The sequence below is a fragment of the Syngnathus floridae genome, chromosome 16 (assembly GCF_059516105.1).
Source record: "Syngnathus floridae isolate MCC-2025c chromosome 16, RoL_Sflo_1.0, whole genome shotgun sequence".
NCBI classification, from domain to species: Eukaryota; Metazoa; Chordata; class Actinopteri; order Syngnathiformes; family Syngnathidae; genus Syngnathus; species Syngnathus floridae.
The window spans coordinates 3,132,343-3,152,036 of NC_142428.1; the positions used below are offsets into that span (position 1 = coordinate 3,132,343).

The window sequence follows — 19,694 nt, forward strand, 5'->3', positions numbered from 1 at the left end:
TACATTAAAATGCAAAATATATCACATTGCAATGTAAACAATTTCACATTAAAACATGAAAATGATCACAATGCAATGTGACGTTTTTACATTATAATGTGAAATTTAAGTTAAACTGTGAAAGTGTCACAAAACGTGAATTTTAAAAACTGAGCAAGTTTTTCCAGTAAATGTGTGCATTGTCAATTTTTGGTGGGTGTGGGTGCTGTAAAAGACAAAGACAAAACCAAGCATATTGGAATTTCATTTTATTGCCTTGGGCTTCCTAAACGATTCTAGACATTTCCTTCAGTCCAATCCACTTGACTTATGCGGCCGTGCGGGACCACGTATTTTTAGCTCCGTTCCCCAAAATAGCCGACCACCAATTTCCCTCGCCAGACGGCTACAAAAAAATCCTTTCACAAAACCCGACCGGCGTAGTTTGTGCCATCTCCTTTCGGGTTTCCTCGCTTTCTCTTTCAGAGTTGTCGACTGAGCTTTTGGGCCTGACGCTCCTTGGCATTGAAGGCGTACTTGGTCTCCTGGAGCTGTTCAATGACCTCACGAGCCTGGCGCATGTCTGCAGCCAACTGCCCGTACTTTTCCACCAGCTCTTGGTTCTCCCGCCGGAGTTCCACCACCAGCTGGCTCAGCTCGTCATTCTGCCGGCCGCAATGCGTCTTCAGTTGCTCCATCTCGGACAGAGTCTCCTCCATGCGGCGAACCAGGCTCTCCAGTTTGTCCTGTGACATGGTCGTCGTCAAAGTCCCGCTCTGTCTTTCGCTCTTTCGTGTCTGAGACTGCAGGTGATTATTCTCACCTAATCCTTCTCGTTCTTCAAACTAATCCCATTAGTTGGTCTATCCTGGGTGATGCCAAGGCCGGGAGACGTCACTTGAAATTAGTGCCCTGATGAAATGGGTGGTACGCTACATAAAAGGACTTGACGGTCAAAAGAACACAGAATAATTCAAAATGGCTGCTGTAATAGACACAAAAAGCTTTCCAAAATTCAGATGCCTTCCAAAAGTCCCCAAAAATGTAATTTTTTTGAAATGGATGTATTGAACCAAAATCAAATCCAAAATTGGAAGGTGAAAACAATAACCCGCCTCCATTTCTTCGCTTGTTTATTAAAAAAAAACAAAAGAAAAAGTGAACACATTTGAACTTGCAAAAGACACAACACATGTTAAAGACACAAAATCAAGCAGACCATTCTTCACACAAAAAATGTGTGTAAGAAAAGAGATGACGTGGTGTCGTACTCAGTGCTAGTTATTATTATTCGTATTCAAGCCGTTTGAAAACTTTTGCATCTTTCCGTCCGGATGTGTGACGGACGCAGTGCGAACGGGCGTTCTGAGCAAGCCGACGTGGAGACGAAAAACTATTCCGTCTCGATGCCACCCCGTCAAGTTTTTCAAGCTCCTAAAAAATGGTCGTATTGGATCCAAGAGAAAATGCAGAATTTGTTTTCGCCTTTGATTTTTTACATAAAGACATCCGCTAGGCCCCATTCTATGTCGGTTTGGACAATCAAAGAAGCGATTGGACACAGCTAGACGTTTACGTACAGAAATTCCCATGTCGACTTTACCCCCTCGGTGTCGTTACGACGTCTATGAAGATGGAATATTCCCGCGGCAAGGTAAAAATACGTGCCAGATAGCGACAAACTTAACACGTTGGGTCTGACATTGCAGAAGACCCTAACGTGCCGTTTGGGCTCTGATCCTACCCCCGGAGTCTTGTCCATTTCGTTCCCCTCATTGTACAGTGAGAAGTGTAAAAATGTCTTTTACAGACAGTGTGAAAGGGGCCGAAGATCCCGGCGTCGCTGGCCAGGAGTGAGTAGTTGAGCTTCAGCGACTTCCTGGTGTCCCTGAGCAAGGCACCCGCTGCCCCGGCAGTACAAGAACCGGGAAGGCTCAGTCTCGGCATAAATTAAAAAGGTGGAAAAACATTCTCGCTAAGAGTCAGAGTTTTTGCGTTGCTTAGCCTGAGGCAGGAATTGGAAAAAGAAAAAAAAAAAGCAAGGAACGCCCTGCCCTCTCTTCCTCTCAGCTGGAGAAAAGAAAAAAAAAAGTCATCCCGTCCAATCACAGGGACGGAGTGATGGAGTTTTTCCCATCAGGAATAAGATGTTCCTGCTATATGTAGAATTGGTGCAGCGCCAGCTCATCCATGAAGGGGCGCACCAGGTTGTCGGTGGCAAAGTAGAAGACCAAACCGAAGAAGATGGAGATGGGCAGTGCCGGGAGCGCCTTTTTGAAGATGGCCAGCAGCAGCAGCGTCAGACACAAGCCCTGCGGGAGGGAGAAACCACAGGCCACACGAGGGAGGATGGGGGTGTGGTGGTGGTGATGGTGGAGGGGTTACGTCAAGCTGGCGAGCGAGCGGCTTATTTACGACGGCGCCGCCGGGGGTGGAGCGCGGCTTTGCGGCGACTCACAATGAGGATGGCCACGAAGCAGGCCAACGTGGTGTTCCAGTCGCCGCTGGCGGCGGCCGAGGCTTTTCCCACCAGCATGCTGTAGAAGATGAAGTCTCCCAGGCCCAGCTTGACACCCCCTGGGGACACAGCGGGGGCGTATGTGACCACCGCACGTGGATCCCTGCCCGCCCCTCCTTCGCACCGCCTGGGCTCGTTAGTGCCTCCGTGACGAAGTGCACCTCTCGTCCCTGTTCCCTCTTGTCTCGAGGACGGCTGGATTGCATTCAAGTCGAGACCGCAATGAAGTCGATTGCGGTTTTCAAGTGGTGCAATTTAGTGAGGACTTTATAGGGACTCAAGATACGGGGCGTACAGCTCAATTTGCATCGGGTGTGAACACGCCTGTTCTCAGGGCCGCATTTTCCTTGTGAACACCTTGACATAATGTCCAATCCAGATCTGATCCAGATTTTGTAGCAGTGTAAATACAATATGGACAATTTCATTTAACATGTTTAGATGCTAATATCTGTGTCACATGATGTCAGAACTATTAAAGTTTTTGTGTGTTTGCATACATCACGTTGTTCAAAAAAAGATCAGCGTGCATTTTTTGGCGTTAAACTATTTTGCTTCAATTAAAAGGTCAAACACTCACGCTCCTCGTCGTCATCCTCGACGGGTGGCCGGTCCGAGGGCATCTGCTGGATCTCCCGCCGAGAGTCATCCGTGGACTGCAAGTGTCCCAGCTGGTGCTCTTGTTGGCTCATCCAGGACGTCGTGAAGCCTCCGTTGTCCCCCGTCGGACTGGACGACGACACCGGGGACGCCGCCGCTGCAACGCGGGCGTCAGTTAGCGTGTCAGGCTAAGACGCCGACGCGTGCGATTGGATCGGAGGCATCGTTCACCTTCTTGAGGCTCGGGCTGAGGCGACGTGGCGTCGGCGGGGATCCTCTTGGGCACCGTGTCTGTGTCGGCCATGTTAACCAGCCACACCATGGTCGCTGCAAGAGGACGACAAGTTCATTCTTCTTGCTTTTCTATATGTGGTTAGCCATGCTGGCTGCCAGCAAGAATGTCTCTTCTGGGCTCTTGTGTGTTCAATCCTGTGTTAATGTGGCTTCCTCCCACATGCCAAAAGCACGCATGAAATGTACCCGAGGCGGCTACACAGAAACACATGTCCATATGTGTTTTAGCAACATCCCCAAAAGATCGTTAATGTTTACAAGAACACGGCTGAGGTTACGGGAAGGCTCTAAATCAAGCGTGGTGAACTTGCCAAACGCAGCTCACATGTAGCCCAGCGAGACCAATTGCATAACAACACGTTGCACTTTAGCTTGAAGTGAGAAATGATCCCAAACTTCGCCATTGTCTCTTTTACCACGTAATTTAGTCATTGTGATTTCAACAATCAATCAAAATAAGAAATGTCCATACATGAATAGATGAGAGCAGGGAAGATAGGCTCGTTCCTTTCCTGAGCCGTCTCCACCAAGATCCTCAGAGGGCCTTTGGGACACAGCACCGCCAACAGATCTGAAAACAGAAAGGAATATGAGACAGGGGACGTAGTGAAAATGTCACAGCAGGCATCTCACCGTAGACGGATATGACAGCGAGTATGAGCCAGGCGGTCCATTCGGGCAGGTACTTGATGAAGACCAACGCCATCAGAGCACTGATCATGATGAGGTAGGCCTGCTGGAGCCGCAGCGGGCCCTTCCAGTGGATGCACATCATGCCCACCACGCCAAAGTTCCACACGATGACTACCAACGTGATGTAGTCCATGGCCACGTTATAGGTTTTGAACACCTCCCTGGCAGCGCATGGAGGGATGAGATGGAAGGGGAAAAAAAGGAGGGGAGGTAGGGGATGGGGGGGGCGAAGCTTACTTGAGGTAGATGTAGGAGAAGAAGAAAAGCAGGAGCAAGGAGGAGATGAAGAGCCAGCCTTGGATCACCTGAACAAAAAAAAAAACTATTCTGATGAATCTGTGCGTGAAAGGAAACAACAAGCGAGACAGGGGTACGGCGGCCGTGACGTACCCGGTAGCAGCGGTACTTGTAGAGCAGCACAAGCACCAGCGTCATGACGATGATGACGGTGATCATGATGGTGGCGTTGAGGATGGAGTTCAGCGCTCGCTCGCCCACCGTGTCCGTATCCTCCGGGAACGGCGTGTAGATCCTGACGGGTACCAAAAAGTCAAACTCATACAGTCAGCAACATGAGTTGAAGATGTTGGGCTAAACAATTTTTTAAATATATTATTTATAACAATGTATTGTTGAAGGAATGTTTTTTTTCTTTAAATTCCCTCCACCTGCACTAAAAAGGTTAAAGCTGGAATAGGACTGTAAATGAAACAATGGCGCCACCTAACGGCTATATCAGTATTTTGCCCACTCACAGCCTCTGTCCGTCATTCTGCGTGTAGAAGCTGACGGACTTGATGGTGGCCACCACGACAACCATACACAGCGTCACGGGGACGAAGAGCATGATGACGTGCTTGGCGCCGTATTTGAGCGTCAACTCTTCGTCATCCTCCTCGTCGGCTTCCGCCACGCGAGGGGGCCTGGCGGCGGGGGGAAGGCCGTTCTGCTCCGGACCTCTGGATCCTCCTCCATCTCTGGTGGAGCCGTCTCCTTGGTGCTGCTCGGTGCTACCGTTGGGCTCCTGTTGGTCCTGGAGAAATAAGATTCAAGAGGTGGTCCAAGTACAAGGCAGACATGTCTGAACTTGATACTGCCGACATAAACACATCAAGCGAACGTTGCTCTGCGAGTGTTTGCGTTCAAGACAGTCAATTGGATTATGGTGGTTAGAAAGTGGACTTTGGCTGTCCATGCCCGGCCAAACCTTTGTGTTACGAGACACGCGTGCACAGTGTCTTGCAAACACAGCCACACAAAGACGCAGACGCACACACATGGTGACACACCCTTCAGTCACACGTCGCTAGTTTGTATGAAGCAATTCTTTTGGTACGCAACTCACCACATTGTTTTCTACGTCTTGCGTCTCGTTGGCCATGTTGGGGCGTGCCCGCGCTGGTCCTCACATGCACGGCGAATGATGATGAAGTCGGCGTTGCCCTAATAGAAGGAGGATTGTGTCAACGGTGATCAGTCGTGAGAGTTTCACTAATCATTAACACTGAATATGGACGGACAAGTATGAGGAAGTAATTAGAGGAACTAACTAGAGGAAAAGACCTCAACTTAAGAGAATAATGTCCAAATTTTCTGCAGAAAAGTCAGTTTTAAATGTATAAAAAGAATTGTGAAAATGTCATAATTCTATGGAAATTGATTACATTGGATTTTACTGCAAAAAAACTCAAATATTCACGATGAAAAGGTTCAAAATAATAAACAAGATTTTTTTAAATACATTTTTACGAGGTGTAAAAAAACCCACAATTTTATGTAATGATAATTGCAAATTTTGGACAAAATAGTATAATTTTCAGGAGGAACTTTTACACTTTTAACATTTTATTCAGTTGTTATACAGCTGCTACTTGTCTTTTTGAAAGCAAAACGTTAATAATGCAAAAACAATGAGGACAAACAAAACAATATCTATTTGATTTTTTTTCTGTAAGCAATAAGGGAAAATTCAATTGTATTTAAAGCCCATTTAAAGACAAAGCCATCCCTAATTGTACTTTTATCAGTATAGCACCAATACTAAAGATTCCATAAATGCAGTGTTGCTTCTGAGCTACTCATCACCATGGGAACGAAATATTTGAAACAAACATCTGTTTATGTTATCATTTAGCCGAGGCGCTAATGATAGCTAGTTAGCAACAATGACATAGCGGCAAAAGAACCAGCGGTCACACAGAAACATTTACATATATGCCGTCTCAGTGACAATGTAGTGGCTCACAAAAGCTTCAAATATTTCAAATTTACCGTCAACAAACAGCGAAGAACAAATAGGGCGTTGAATACCAACTGGATATGGGCAGTGAACCGGGGTACTTTCCTTTCTTTGTTCTTCCTGTTCGCTCAGCCAACATCCGGGATGCGCTGTCGAAATCTGCCTCGTTCGCATTTAGCTTCCGTTTTTTTGTTCCGTACTGATTTTTAATCCAACAAACCGAACGAGCGAATAATAATCCAAACAATGTCATGTACTTCACAAACCATATATCTCCGACTAAAAACTAAAATACAGACTCAAGAATGTTTTGCTATTATATTTGTATGTTGGTTATTTAGCAGAAATGTATGCTTCCGGTTCAGAGGTCAACACGTTGGTGCCCACTGATGGCATTAGGAAAAACATCCACACAAATGTTTTATTATTCATTCATTACTTAATATATGAAATATGAAGATCAATCACACGGAATTCAATTTAATTTAATATTGACCAAAAATTTGATTTAAATAGTGTCGCCTTTTTTTCCTACACTGTACTTCCGGTTTAAAGGTCAACTCGTCCAAGCAGCAGCGGCTAAAACGCGACACGGCAAAATCGACAGAACCTTTTTAAAACCCGACCTCAAACTACATTTCAAGCATGGTAGGTGGGATGTTCACGATGAGAGTTTTCATTTCAAGTCGCAACCGCGATCGTGTAACCCGGTGCTTTGTTTTCATTTTGCATTTTGAATGAGTGAAATCGATGCCGCCTGCTAGCTAGTGGCTAAAAGTTAGCATAAACATGAGCAAGTGAGGCGGAAACGGTGATGAATTAACAACAAACCACTTTATGTTTTGGAAGAATAACCAAGTAAAGAAATAATGTTCCTCACAGAAAGTCATCTTACCATTAAAGTTGATCATATTTGCCAAGTTATTTATTGATTTCGTTTTGTATTTCAGATGCCAACTTACTTGGCCATTTCTGATTGTTTTGTGTACATTTGGCTGCTAAACATATACTTAAACACTCTTTGTAGTCTCACACCATCCTGCTGGTGCAACCAACCAAGCGGCCCGAGGGGAGAACGTACGCCGACTACGAATCTGTCAACGAGTGCATGGAAGGTAAAGTGACTCTCGTGGTTGTAGCGTGCAGAAACTAATCACAATCACTTTTCTGTGTTGTACAAAAGGTGTGTGCAAGATGTACGAGGAGCACCTGAAGAGGATGAACCCCAACAGTCCATCCATCACGTACGACATCAGCCAGCTCTTTGACTTCATTGACGATCTGGCGGATCTCAGCTGTTTGGTGTAAGTGCCGTAATCCTTTTTGGCCGTAATTCTAAAAGGAAACACCAAAAGAACACCTTCCCTGCTCTGTTGGCCAGGTACCGCGCTGACACACAGACATACCAGCCCAACAACAAGGACTGGATCAAGGAGAAGATCTACGTGCTACTGCGCCGTCAGGCCCAACAGGCCGCCAACTGACGAGAGCCACGTCTTCGTCTTCTTTACCTATAGCCCAGTGTGCATTGTTTCCCATTGATGTTTTGTTTCCCGCTTGAAGGAAGGCATATTTTGTATTTTAAGGTCTGCGTTACAAATAAAGACTTCATTTACATTATGAAAATAAAAAGTCATACTTTCGCAATGGTTTGTTTTGTAATTGACATTGGGTTGAAGACTGGATGTCATTTGAACCTTGGATTAACCAGGTAACCCATTTTTCATTAGCTTTAACTCCTCATCATGGGTTATCCCGGTTGGATTCTTAACATGCTGGTTAAATATCTCAGCACTGGGTTAACTTTTTATCTAATTTGGGTTACCTTTACGTGATGGGATGTAAGGAGGGGGGGAGGGGTTTTATTCATGCATTCAGAAGAAATCAAAACAATAATATATATATATATATAATCCATAGTTGTAATTTCTCTATTTCTTTTCATTTTAGGAAAAGTTGAAAAACTATGAGTAGCTGTAGTTATCAACAAAAGATTGCATTTTTCAAGAAAAAATATTTCTCACTATTGATTGAAGTTAGTGTAAAAATTGGAAAGGGAACTCACCGCCAGCGTCATCCGACTAAAGATGCTCAGGAGACGGCCGCTGTTTGCCCTGCCTCCCGCTGATGGAGCTAACCCCCCCCCCCCCCACACACACACACACACTCCCCCTTTCTCTCTCCCTGCACCTTTGTGTCGTGCGATCGACTCTTGCCGTCTGTTTCTCACACCCACCCACCCCTCACACACACGCGCACACACACACTCACCCTCCACGCCCCCCTCCTCCTGCGTTTAGCATCTGAAAGGAGCTCTGAGTGAGAATCGATGGCGCAGAGACCCGCTTGACAGGACAATAAAGCACAAAGAAGGGGTGAGTCTTCTCCTTTTTGCCCCTTTTTTCCCTCCCCATCTTCACTCGCTTCTTTACCCCAAGACGACGAGCGTGCGTGCGCGCGTGTCTCGCTGCTCCGTGGGGGCCGCGACGCTTCCACGCGCCGCATCTTTTGTCAGCATCACTCCCTTTTCTCATATCACAACATCCCCATCACCCCCCCTCCCCAAAGTGGAAGAAAAAAATATATTTGGTCAAATTTATCCTCAAACCCATCCTCATTATTATTTTAAGATGAGGGGTCGTTTGGAAAGGTGGGGGCGTGATGTCCTAATGCGGTTGTCGGTGAGGTAAACAACCCCCAGCGCCGCCCCCCCCCCCTTCCATTTTTTAAATTCAGGGGTACACTGAACTATGTTCTATTTCCAGAGCCTCCGCAGCAGCCATGCTTCAGCAGGCGCCGTCTCCCCGCAGCCGTCACATCCTCATCGGCCCCCCCTTCCTCCCCGTCTCCTCCCCCTCTCCATCGTCGTCCAGCAGCCACCGATTCCTTCAGACGATCAAGCCCGGCCGGCGCTCCCCATGAGGCGGCCAATAGCACTCACACCGATCGCTCTGTATGGAGCCTCTTGCCAGTGAAGTAGGTGCAGTCGTCACACATTTTAAAAAGTGTAAAAAAATTAATAAATTTTAAAAAATCATAAAAATATTAATGGCCAATCTACTAATAAAACACAATGAAATTAAAAAAACACATTTTTACAGACCTGTTTGTTTTTTCCAATATGCGACATCTCCCTCTTGCAGTGGACATGGAGGATGAAGACGGGACTTGTCTTCTTGATGTTTTGTGGTGAGTTTGTGTCCTAAAGTAAACAAAAAAGCAAAGGGAATATTTGGTAAATAATGTAATTTTACGTGAGAAGAAAGATAGAGTATTTGAAAAAGTGCTCATCTTACAGTTTAACAAAAAAATGCCAGAATCAAGTTTTTAAAAATTGTAAAATTGTTATTTTTACTTGAAATGCTGCAATTATCCAAATAGACATTAATTCCTCCAAAAATGTGACACTGCCAATGAAAAGTGAGCATTCTCATTATGAAATTGTGACTCTTTTGCATTTCAGTGACCCCCAAGCCTTGAACGACTTCCTTCATGGGACGGCTGAGGTAACTAAAAATCTCACCTGCTGCTCCTTGATTGCTTCTATTAATGCTCTAAAATATTTCCTCTTGTCCCACGGCCAGCTGCACAGCGAAGACCTGCTCATTAGCGCCTCCTCTGGAGAGACGTCTCTTTTTGCAGATGCCCCGGTGAGTGCCGATTGGCAGGAATCACAATTTTGGCTTCTCACTACCCAGTCGTGGGAAGTGACGACAATATTTTTTTCGGTATCTGCAGTTACTTGAAGCTAGTATTTATTGTGAGTACTTGTCCATGTGGCCTCTAGAGTCCCGTCTCGTTGCTGGGGGATGACGGAGGCTCCCCGAGTACGCCGCCGTCTGGCTGCGTGGATCTCTCATTCCTGGAGGAGGCCCTCCTCTCATCACCCGAGGGCACAGACGACCTCGGGCAGGTGGAGGTGCCGCAGGGCGAGCCCCCGGTCGAGGCCCTGGTTGAGCCCCCGGTTGAGGCACCAGTTGAGCCTGGATGCCAGTCGAAAGATGAGGTGAGGAATCACAACCTTTATCATTCTGCAAGGTACAAGCAAATGGAATATGAAATATCAAACTGAAAAAGCTGAAAGGGTCAAAGGATGATTGTTAATCAGGTTTGGTTTTCCAGGTGGCGGCGAAAGAAGAAGAGGAAGTGGCCTGCTGCGACATCCTGCAGCAGAGTCTGAAGGAGGCCGATATCACGGAGCAGACCGTCGCCCAAACGGGGGACTCGCTTTACCCGCCCGTGCTAACTCCCCCCGTGGTGCCGTTTGTAGCAAAGCCCAGCGTGATGGCCTTGCCCAGAGACACTCAGGCGGCCGTGGAGCCGCCGCAACCCTCTCTGCTGGCCGTGGGGCCAGGGTGCCCCTCTCTAAAACCCGCCCCACCTCCTCAGCTGATGGGGCTTCTACCTGGGAACGTTTTCCCCGCCCCCTCACCGGAGACTTCCTTGGTTCAGGGTTCCGGTATGATCCTCCATAAAGCCGTGAGCTCCCGGCCTCTTGTCGCCCCGGCCCCGGGGATCGTCCTGCAGCGGGCACGCCATCCCATCCAACCCAAGCTGCCCATCAGCATCCAACCAAGACTGGTCCAGATCAGCCCGAAGCCGCTAGGGCAAACACCCGCGCCGGGTCTTACGCTCGTTTCCGGGACGGCCTCGCCAAATATTCTCCTTTCCCAGAAGCCTTCCACACCAGCCCCTGAGCCGCTCCCCAAACCTGTCAGCCTGCAGCTGCTCAACCAAGGCGGATCTTTCATGCTCCAGCCTCAGGGACTCTTTCAAGGCAAAAACCAGTTCCTTCTCCCGGGTCAGCCCCAGGTTACCATCACCCAGCCCGCTGCAGGACCTCTTCTGACCGCCGCCCCACCAGGCCCGCAAGTGTCTCCCTTCAACGGGCAGCTCGTCGATGGCTCGCAGATCCTAACCATGCCCCAAAGACAGCTCAACTTCAGCCCCGTGTTCACCACCACGGGGCAGATCGCCCTCGGCCAGGCCGCCATATTCTCCCCTACTGTCTTCCAAATGCCGGCGCAGCTCGCCGGGAGCTACGTGAACGGCGGGCAGGGGCAGAGGGCCGCCCTGGTGCACGGACCGGGCCTGGGAAACCACATCACCTTGATCAACGGCTCCGGGATGCTCCCCTCGGACCTGGCTGCCATCTCCATTGTCAATACGCCCTCGGTGGTGCAGGGCCTGCCTTTTGCGGCTCAGCCCGCGCAGGCGGCCGTGACAGACGCCCATCTGGGCCTCCAGACGGCTTCGGTGGTTCTTTTACCCGAGAGAAGTATCCCAGAGGAGAGGAATGGCTCGGAGGAAAGTTTCCATCCACAGGTGACTTACACAATCATGCTACAGTAGCACTTGGAATCTTACCTTAAGACTGAAATTTACATTTTGGAGTATTGGTGGAATAGAGTAAGTAGGATATTTATGTAATATTTTAAGAAAAATATATTTTTTAAAAACTGTAGAATGGAATCATAATTTTACAAAATTAATATATTTGTAATTTTTTAAGGAAAACATCATGAACATCATCATAATATTAAGTTTTAATTTTCCACCCATGCAGCGCTTAGGTCAGGTGATCCAGCAGCAAGTGTCGGTGCAGCCCGTTGCCCCCTCGCCACCCGTGCCGACCGTCCTGCCACCCCCACCGGAATCGCCTACGACTCCCGACGTAGCCCAAGTGGTGGAGGATGTGGCCCAGTCCCTGAGTCAGAACCAAGTCTTAATGCAGCAACTAAAACAGGTCAGAACTTGAGACACACTTTCAATAAGTCAGAACAGAACAATCAGTTTGTTTGTACCCCAGCAAGCGCTCGACTCACCTGTCACCTCTGACCTGTTGGTCGGAGTTGCGCCGGTGGCCCCGATGGACTCCCTCACCCCGCCGGTGGACAACGAGCAGCAGAACCAGCCAGAGACCACCATGTTGGACCCGTGTGCAGATGTCTCGCCGCTTCCCTCCGACTCAGAGGCCACGCTGGGCTCGTCCCCTTCGCTCCAGGAGTCAGCCACATTTCCTGACCCGACCCCCCTCCCTGAACTAGAGGGCTCGGAGGCTTTGTTCATCCACGATGGAGGTCCGCTTTCCTCACCATGCCAGGTCCTGCCCTCTGAGCCTTCTTTGGCCCCCGGCCTCCCAGTGCCTCAACAGCAGCCGGAGCCCTCGGCTGGAGAGAGGGTGGACACTCCAGTCCAACAGCACACACAAAACAGTGAGTTTCTCCTGCTACTTGGAAGGAATTGTTGGTTAGGAAGACAGACAGCCATTTTGTACACAAATGAAAAAAAATCTCTCATGCCAGCACCGACAGCTGCCTTGGTCGTCGAGAGCAACGTACCGACTCCCGATATCCGGTCGCCATCTCCCAGCACCCGGGAACATCACCTTCCTCCGGAGGGTGCTCAGCAGGTGGGAAAATAAAAACTAGTGTGACATTTTAAAACTACTGCCGTAATCATGATTTTTTTTTTTGCCATTGGCGCGACACAGCTGGCAGGCGTCGAGCTGCAGCCGGAGGAAAGTTTAACACCAGCAACCCGACAACACAGGTGGGATAGTTTCGTCAGACCTCCGACAAGACCTACCTGTGGTATTGTGTTCAAGACAAAAACCGCCTCGACTCTTCCTCAGGTTCCAGCAACTGCTTTGCTCGGACCACCTGGCGGTCCAGCTCCCGTGTACCGGCCCTGCCTTCTGCTCCCTGACGGATGCTGCCCGCCGCCTGTTGCCGTACCACGTCTGCGCCGGACACCCGCCCTCCCAGGAGGATTTAGCTTTAGGTCGGTCGATAACTCAATGTTGGAGTAATCCCATGCCAGGCTCTGAACATCACTGTAATGTGGTTCCTCCTGCAGTGGACCAGGAGTTCGACACGGTGTCGGGGTTCCTGCTGAAGCGCACTAAGGACATGGTGAACAAATACAGGCAGCTGCTGGTTAAGGAAACATGGGTAAACAAAATGAGATTATTTTTGAGTGTGTTCCCTGACAAAAAAATGAATGTGTGAACCGTTTCCTGCAGCAGGAGAGTCCGTCTGCTGAGATGGTCATGCTGGAGCGCCTCTTCCTGCAGGCGGAACGCTTTTCCCTGGGAGAGGACAGGCGGCGGGCACACAGAGACCCAGGTTAGCCATCAAATAATATTTTTGAAGTGTGGAGTGGCATAAGAAAAAATTCAAAATGTTGTTTCAGAGGCTTTCCTGATGTCCTTGAAGTCTTCAGCATCTTCCTCGCACTCCCCGGGGACCTCGCAGCCTCCACCGCCTTCCCAGGCCCCAACCTGGACCAGACTGTCAGAACGCCCACCTGGCCTGAAGACGTACCGCTCCAGCTCACGTGGGGCTCTCAGGCTCACCATCAAGCAGGAGTGCGGCTCTCGCAAGGTGGTGCACAGTTCCATTGGCGAGTCTGGGCTCAAGCGGGGTCACGCGGGGCGCCTGTCCAATGGCGGAGCGGCACGGCATTCTCACCGCGATGACAGGATCCCCAACGGAGCAGAATCCAAAAAGAGAAAGCTTCTTTCAGCGCCAAGCCCGCGGGTGAAATGCCTCAGGCTGGACGCCCCGCCACCGCCCCTTAGCCCGCCTCTACGGGAAGACAGCATGCTCAGCGAACATCTGCAGAGCGCCATCGACAGCATTCTGGAGCTACAGCGCCTGCAGGGACCGCCGGCGGGCCCCCTCAACATGGCCCCTGACCAGCCTGTCACCAGCGCCTCAACTTGTGAGGCTCCACGAGGACATTGGAACTCCCAGCTGAGCCAACCAAAGGCTTGACTTTTGTCTGTTGCTAGGAACAGTTTAATCCGTGGAACATTCATTTTACATTGGCAATTGTAAAATTGACTAAATTTATTTGATTTTAATCACAAAAAAAATCAAAATTTATTCTAGTTCAATTTGGGCTCAAATTATATATTGGTGAAAATTTTAGCTCAATTTTTGATATTTAAATTGATTGTGTTTGTGAGCCAGAAGTCTGGAAAAGAGCATTTAGTAATGATCTCGTTCACAATATTTTTTTAATTGCCAATTGAAAATGAAGGTATGATACACGGATTGATTCAATTGCTTGTTTGGAAATGAGGAAATATGACAAAGAAAAAGCACTATGAATAGTTAGCTTAGGCGTTAGCTACATTTTAGTGTACCTTTGTGGTGATAAAAAAAAAAAGTCTATTTGGATAGGGGCTCTATGCTTTCCGTAGTAGTTTAGTTTATTTATTTTTAAAGAATTCTTTCCCAGCAGTGCCAAGCTTCCAGGGTATTTATTTTGATAACACGTACCAATGTTTCAAGTCAAAGTAACTCCAAAGAACTCGTTACACCCCCAAACACACCAGCAACTTTCGGGTCCTTTCGGGAAACCCGGACCACTACAAGACTCGCCGTAGCTCAAACTGTGAAAAGTTCCCGCTCTTCTGTCCCAGCGAGAGAGACGAGAACAATGTTGGATGTTTTTGTAAAGCAATAATGAAGGACGGAGAAGGCAGGAGGATCTAGCTTGTTGGTCTTCAGTTTTGTAGAGATGTGGACTTGGACTTGCATGAAACAACTGGGAATTATTCTAGACTTGGACCAAACTTCGCACTTGAGCCGTTTAACTCCTGAGTTTCCAGAGCCTTGTCTTTGGATGAAACCATTCAGGACACTGAACCAAATCACTCCATGCTTCGGTTGACCACTTGGGAGCTTTTGTTGACGAGACAATCTTTTTTCATTCATCCATAAAATTTTTCCCCAAATCAGTGATTTACTGGAAAATCCATGACAGTGACTGAACAAGTTTTTCACAACCACATGAGACTTGGACTCAACCCCTCGAGGACTCCCCGTGACTTCTAACAGCTCCTTGAATGGTCGCAGTAAAAATATGCAGTACTTTACTTTAGCACGCAAAACCTTGGGCGGAAATGTCATCCAAGGTTTTAACTGGAGGTTTTGATAGGAATGCAGTTTAAAAAAAAAGATGTCAGAGTGACTTTTCACTCCTTGCTACCGCCACTTTTCTAAAAACAAAAATGGCGTCAGATAAACGGAAGCCCTTTCGGAAGGAGCCGCCTCGTGTGCCATTGTTGCAGTCGTCCGTTTCCAAACGATCCGCCCAGTCCTCTTTGGGTACGAGTTCCAGGGACTGATCGTTCTCATGCCAAAATCGAGAGGCCTTAACCCAGCATAGCTTGGATTGTAAACAACGATACGTGTGATCGTCTCAAAACGATTGATACCATTTTTTTTTTAATTTTTACTGCTTTTACAGACTATTTATGAAAACTGTGATTTTGTACAAAAGAATTAAAACGAAGTGAATGTGGTTTGTTGTTTTTGAATTTCATTACAAACTTTATTAACATCATTGACATTTACAAAGACTTTCCGTTCACTTCCGAGAGTCAGCTTCATCGCGCTAATCGAGCTAGCGGCGCGTTTGGTGAATATCGAGACTAGGAGGTCCACTAAAACATGGTCCTCGGAAGGCGTCCCGCACGCGCCAAGTAGCTGTTAGCGTTGCTTTTCCCACCGCTGTGTAAACTGCTCGATATCTCACCTTCAAATAAATTAAATGGAACCCCAAAAGAGCAGATGATATTTCTAAAGAGCGCAACATCAACTATTGATTAAAATTCAACAATAGTCAAGCCAATAAGTGAGTGGGAGCGACAATAAATATTAAGCACTTGGCGTTAGTGTCCTCAACTCTCGCCTAGCCCGTCTCACAAAAAACTTCATCTTGGAAAAAAGTTAAAAAGGATCAAAAAAGCTGAAATTTTTACTATTGACTGAAAGGACAATAGTCAAGGGACGTGGGCAGGCAGCACAAAATTCGGATGTTGCTCCATTCATTGCGAGAGCAAATTTCATCTTTCAATAAATTAAAGGGGATCCAAAAAGACAAAATGTTCAAAGAGCACAACTTGGTCTACAGACAGACAAATAGAAACAAAGTGGGAGAGAGAGCAACAAGAAAACATTAAGGATGACCCTCGTGAGCATTAACCGCTAACCTGCAATGTGTTAAGATTAAAAGGCAGGCTGCTGCGTGTCTATTTTAAAATGTTGATTTCCCCAAAAGATGCTTTCTTTTTCTCTCTTTTTTAAAAAAAGAAGAAAAAAAAAAAAGCCAAGTCCTACCACGGCATGGTGATTGCCAAGCAGCGGTCGCCGGCGTTCAGTCGACTTTGACGGGCAGGTCATCGCCGTACTTGCGGAGGAGCTTTTGGTGGTTGTGCTGCACGCACCAGAGCTTGGGAAGGTGTTCGGGGCGCATGGAGGACAGGAAGTGCTGCCTCCAGCGCCGCTCCAGTTCCATCAGGCCGCGTGGGCCTCGCTGAGTGTAAGCGCGCACCACCTTCAGGCCGTGAGGCACGTGCGTCTCGTTTGAAATCCTTTGAGAGGAACACCTTTGAGTGCTTGAAGATCACAACCATAAATTCCCAACTCACCTAGTCTCCAAGGAGGCAGCTTGCCGAAGCTCGTCCTCGGTCGGCTCTCGCTCGTCGCTCACGTGCAGGAAGTTCCGGACGAGCGTCCGCAGTTCGTCCTGGCGCCACTTGGGCAGCCCGCCGCTGGCGATGAGGAGGGCGCGGGCTGCTGAGCGCACGCGGCGCCGGTCCGGGTCTTCTAATTGCCGCACGCCCTCCTCGCATCCCTGCGGGGCGGCAAATTCGTCAGCCAGCTGCTGCTTGAGCGAGGCGTCGTGCACGTTGGAGGCGGCGTGGCAACTGGTGCACAGCAGCAGGATGTCGTGAGAGTTGTGATCCTTCATCTCGTTTGGGAAGTGCCGCCGGTACTCGTGAGGGACGATGTTCTTCCTGGAGGCAGGGGGGGGGACTAACCTTAAAACCTTGTTCGAGCTCATTTTGGTAAAAATCTGACCTGATGTAAGAGTCTGCTCTCCCGCAGACCACGCAGAGGTTCTCCTTGGCCGTGAGGTAGTAGTCCTGATGGGAGTCAGGACGTCCTGACGGCTCAAACAGAAGCCTCACCACAAACGGGTCCTCACTCTGGAGCTCTGCAACGCAAGTTCCGGATTTGCAATGTGACACCGAGGTGAAAAATAACTGGGTCACTGTTTCCTGTGTGACAAAAAAGACAAATGCTACCTCCGATTCCTTTGTCCAGGTACCATTTGGCTTTCTTCTTGTCACACGTGCAAAGCGGCTGACCGTCGGGGGCGTGCAGGTAGCAGTTGTCGTACAGCGGGGACTTCCTGTGACACAACAGGAAGTGTTCAAGTTCACTTCAATGGACCTCTTTGTAGATTGTGACACCAAAAATGGCGGCTCGGACTCCAGCTCACCTTGCAGAGTAGCCCACGCCCAGCGGCTTCCTTTTGTTGTTCTTTCTGGGGTCTGGGACTCGCTGATCTCCAGACATTGAGCTGTCGGGGCTTGAGGATGTTCCCATCAGAGGCCTGCGCGTTCGCCGCGTTTTCTCTGGGCTGCCATCGTCGCTATGCTCGTCCACCCCGCCGGCCCCCCGGCCCCTGAAGGGCACGTCCACCAACCCCTGACAGTAAGCAGCCAACGCGGCGTAGGAAAGCCGGTCGGCGCAAGTGGGGTGAGCTTTGAGGTGGGGGCCGAGCAGGTGGAAGAAGAGGGCGACGGACACTTGAGCATCCCTGGCCGCGTAGGTTATCTAAAAAAATATATCTATATTTTATTATCATAAATCAATTGGTGGAGATAGAACTGGAGTGTGGAAGAACCTGCTCCGGCGTCAGATTATTTGCCTCCCAGTCGCTACAGCGGAGTTCTGGCGATTTGTCCAGCGAAACGTTCAACACGTCGGCTGCCAGCGACTTCAGGCCAAGTCCGTTACTCAGTGCAACTTGTCTAGGATTTAAAAAAAAAAAAAAAAAAAAAGTAATTAACGTATGAGCAGGGAAAAAAAGAATATACACTACAACGGGAGGGAACTGACTTTTGTCGGAGGGCGAGGTGGCGCAGGTCCACCGCGCAGGTCAGAGAAAGCCCGTAGTCATGCGTTAGCCGCTTGCCGTCGTCATGGCAACCGACGCCCGCCTTCAGGACCTGCGGGTCGCGCAGGACCTCCACCAGGTCTGGTGGGAGCTGCGCGTCACTAAACGCCTGAAGCCGTACCAGCACGCACCGCCCCGAATAGGAGGCCAGCTGGAGCAGGGAGACCACCTGGGCACGGCCATTGGCTGACACCTGTGAAAAAAAAAAAAAAAGAGAAAAAGTATGAGATTGTTCGCCATAGTCTCATTTAATCCTTCCTAAAATTACCCATTCGCAGTCGAGTCCCAGCACGGGGACTGCCGCCAGGTCTTCCCGCAGTAATGGCCAAAGATGACACCATTCCTCCTCGGAGCTCACAGTCGCCGGCCTCACCGCCAGCAGCTGGTCGGGAGTCGGGATGGACACAGGAGGTGCCGCACAGGTCTTCTCGCACTCCACCGCCTCAATCTCCTCATGTGCGGGCCGCCGGTCGGCTTCCGCGGCGACAGGAAGCGGCGTGTCCCTCTGAACGGAAGGCGGCCGCTTCTTTTTGATGCTAAATGCTCGCCACACGAGAAGACCTCCAAAGGTGGCGCCGAGGAGTGTGATGATGGCGACGAGTGGCCTTTGGTGAGCCATCACCAGGTGAGTAAGAACTTGAAAACACAAAATTACTTCCTTGAGACATTTGTATTGGATGTTAAAAAAAATAATCTGTTTTTGAAAATGATCGAGAGTATATATAAATAAATACTTCTAAATGGAATGAATATACATACCTGTCCTTTGTCAGTGGACTTTCAGCTGAATGCACTTTGGGAACGTGAAGCCACACTGCATTTCTCTGCAAACAGAATGCATGATTAAAAAAAAAAATAATTAACAGATTGGAAAAAAAAAATAGTTTTGATTGACTAACAACAACAATGTGGTTGATGGTTGTGTGTAATCAATGTCAAATGTTCACCATTAAAATAAGGTTATTTAATACACAAAGGTCTACAACGGGAGCACAATTTAGTCACATTTTCCAGAAGACAAACGCAACTTTATTCACATTTATTTAGCGTGGAATAGAATCTTTGTTTTCGTTTGGCGACCATTGTTAGTCACGAGCTAACCAGCACGCTCGCACCAATGCATTTTCCAACGCAGCGATTTAGTGTCACAACAAATTAACACAAAGCGTCGTTTTAAAATAAAATTTTCTTACCTTGTTGTGTTTCGTTGAAGACTTCACCTGCTCCGGACACGCGTACATTTACCTTGTTTTCTTTTTTATGAACGAGTCGGTTAGCTTCCAGGTGCTATTTATATCGGCGACGAAGGTGCTACACCGCTGCGCCAGGGTCTGATTAGCGCCACCAACAGGACAGGAGGAAACACCAACGCTAGCCATAATAACGACA

At 48.4% G+C, this 19,694-nt stretch overlaps 4 protein-coding genes across 8 annotated transcripts; 2 read left to right on the forward strand and 2 right to left on the reverse strand.

The window, feature by feature from the left end:
* Nucleotides 1-233: 233 nt before the first annotated feature.
* On the reverse strand, nt 234-6,613 carry psen1 (presenilin 1). Of its 3 annotated transcripts, none has more exons than XR_015863466.1 (11): nt 6,356-6,613; nt 5,430-5,527; nt 4,840-5,117; nt 4,475-4,616; nt 4,322-4,389; nt 4,025-4,245; nt 3,864-3,962; nt 3,329-3,424; nt 3,078-3,254; nt 803-891; nt 234-725 (listed from the first exon to the last, which is right to left on the reverse strand). XR_015863466.1 is itself a non-coding variant. In XM_088400801.1 (11 exons), exons 2-11 carry the CDS (start codon nt 5,463-5,465, stop codon nt 2,136-2,138), a joined length of 1,392 nt encoding a protein of 463 aa, XP_088256927.1. In that variant the 5' UTR covers nt 5,466-5,527; nt 6,356-6,601; the 3' UTR covers nt 1,096-2,135. The 3 variants fall into 3 exon arrangements, 2 of the variants coding, with proteins under 2 accessions (XP_088256928.1, XP_088256927.1); XM_088400801.1 differs by lacking the exons at nt 234-725; nt 803-891 and adding exons at nt 1,096-2,291; nt 2,438-2,556 and having other exon boundaries at nt 6,356-6,601; XM_088400802.1 differs by having other exon boundaries at nt 234-891.
* A 204-nt stretch (nt 6,614-6,817) lies between these two features.
* On the forward strand, nt 6,818-7,970 carry LOC148385070 (enhancer of rudimentary homolog). Its single transcript, XM_088400806.1, has 4 exons — nt 6,818-6,971; nt 7,351-7,438; nt 7,507-7,627; nt 7,705-7,970. Exons 1-4 carry the CDS (start codon nt 6,969-6,971, stop codon nt 7,805-7,807), a joined length of 315 nt encoding a protein of 104 aa, XP_088256932.1. The 5' UTR covers nt 6,818-6,968; the 3' UTR covers nt 7,808-7,970.
* Nucleotides 7,971-8,527: 557 nt separating this feature from the next.
* LOC148385071 (BRD4-interacting chromatin-remodeling complex-associated protein) lies at nt 8,528-15,602 on the forward strand. 3 transcript variants are annotated; one of them, XM_088400252.1, is made up of 14 exons: nt 8,528-8,698; nt 9,089-9,299; nt 9,467-9,512; nt 9,787-9,829; nt 9,908-9,973; nt 10,111-10,329; nt 10,446-11,648; nt 11,890-12,069; nt 12,133-12,735; nt 12,817-12,875; nt 12,958-13,106; nt 13,182-13,276; nt 13,348-13,450; nt 13,518-15,602. In XM_088400252.1, coding segments are annotated over exons 2-14 (3,351 nt in total). In that variant the 5' UTR covers nt 8,528-8,698; nt 9,089-9,298; the 3' UTR covers nt 14,102-15,602. The 3 variants fall into 3 exon arrangements, with proteins under 3 accessions (XP_088256378.1, XP_088256377.1, XP_088256379.1); XM_088400253.1 differs by lacking the exons at nt 8,528-8,698; nt 9,089-9,299 and having other exon boundaries at nt 9,430-9,512; nt 12,133-12,538; nt 12,629-12,735; XM_088400251.1 differs by lacking the exons at nt 8,528-8,698; nt 9,089-9,299 and having other exon boundaries at nt 9,429-9,512.
* Nucleotides 15,603-15,639: 37 nt separating this feature from the next.
* exd2 (exonuclease 3'-5' domain containing 2) lies at nt 15,640-19,657 on the reverse strand. Its single transcript, XM_088400257.1, has 10 exons — nt 19,499-19,657; nt 19,065-19,129; nt 18,574-18,941; nt 18,248-18,498; nt 18,033-18,159; nt 17,625-17,962; nt 17,428-17,534; nt 17,201-17,336; nt 16,768-17,136; nt 15,640-16,710 (listed from the first exon to the last, which is right to left on the reverse strand). Exons 3-10 carry the CDS (start codon nt 18,922-18,924, stop codon nt 16,494-16,496), a joined length of 1,896 nt encoding a protein of 631 aa, XP_088256383.1. The 5' UTR covers nt 18,925-18,941; nt 19,065-19,129; nt 19,499-19,657; the 3' UTR covers nt 15,640-16,493.
* Nucleotides 19,658-19,694: the final 37 nt, after the last annotated feature.

What these genes read in the sequence shown, in the direction of transcription:
- psen1 (XM_088400801.1), bottom strand. Translation starts at nt 5,465, where the DNA reads ATGGCCAACGAGACGCAAGACGTAGAAAACAATGTG. An exon ending in CGCTGTCATATCCGTCTACG is followed by an intron (nt 3,963 to 4,024) that starts GTGAGATGCCTG and finishes TTCTGTTTTCAG; the next exon opens with ATCTGTTGGCGGTGCTGTGT. An exon ending in CCCTGCTCTCATCTATTCAT is followed by an intron (nt 3,425 to 3,863) that starts GTATGGACATTT and finishes GTCCTCTTGCAG; the next exon opens with CGACCATGGTGTGGCTGGTT.
- LOC148385070 (XM_088400806.1), top strand. An exon ending in TGTCAACGAGTGCATGGAAG is followed by an intron (nt 7,439 to 7,506) that starts GTAAAGTGACTC and finishes GTTGTACAAAAG; the next exon opens with GTGTGTGCAAGATGTACGAG. An exon ending in GCGGATCTCAGCTGTTTGGT is followed by an intron (nt 7,628 to 7,704) that starts GTAAGTGCCGTA and finishes TCTGTTGGCCAG; the next exon opens with GTACCGCGCTGACACACAGA.
- LOC148385071 (XM_088400251.1), top strand. Translation starts at nt 9,445, where the DNA reads ATGCGACATCTCCCTCTTGCAGTGGACATGGAGGATGAAGACGGGACT. An exon ending in TCCTTCATGGGACGGCTGAG is followed by an intron (nt 9,830 to 9,907) that starts GTAACTAAAAAT and finishes TCCCACGGCCAG; the next exon opens with CTGCACAGCGAAGACCTGCT. An exon ending in TGCTGGTTAAGGAAACATGG is followed by an intron (nt 13,277 to 13,347) that starts GTAAACAAAATG and finishes CGTTTCCTGCAG; the next exon opens with CAGGAGAGTCCGTCTGCTGA.
- exd2 (XM_088400257.1), bottom strand. Translation starts at nt 18,924, where the DNA reads ATGGCTCACCAAAGGCCACTCGTCGCCATCATCACACTCCTCGGCGCC. An exon ending in TGGGACTCGACTGCGAATGG is followed by an intron (nt 18,499 to 18,573) that starts GTAATTTTAGGA and finishes TTTTTTTCACAG; the next exon opens with GTGTCAGCCAATGGCCGTGC. An exon ending in GGCGTGGGCTACTCTGCAAG is followed by an intron (nt 17,535 to 17,624) that starts GTGAGCTGGAGT and finishes GTTGTGTCACAG; the next exon opens with GAAGTCCCCGCTGTACGACA.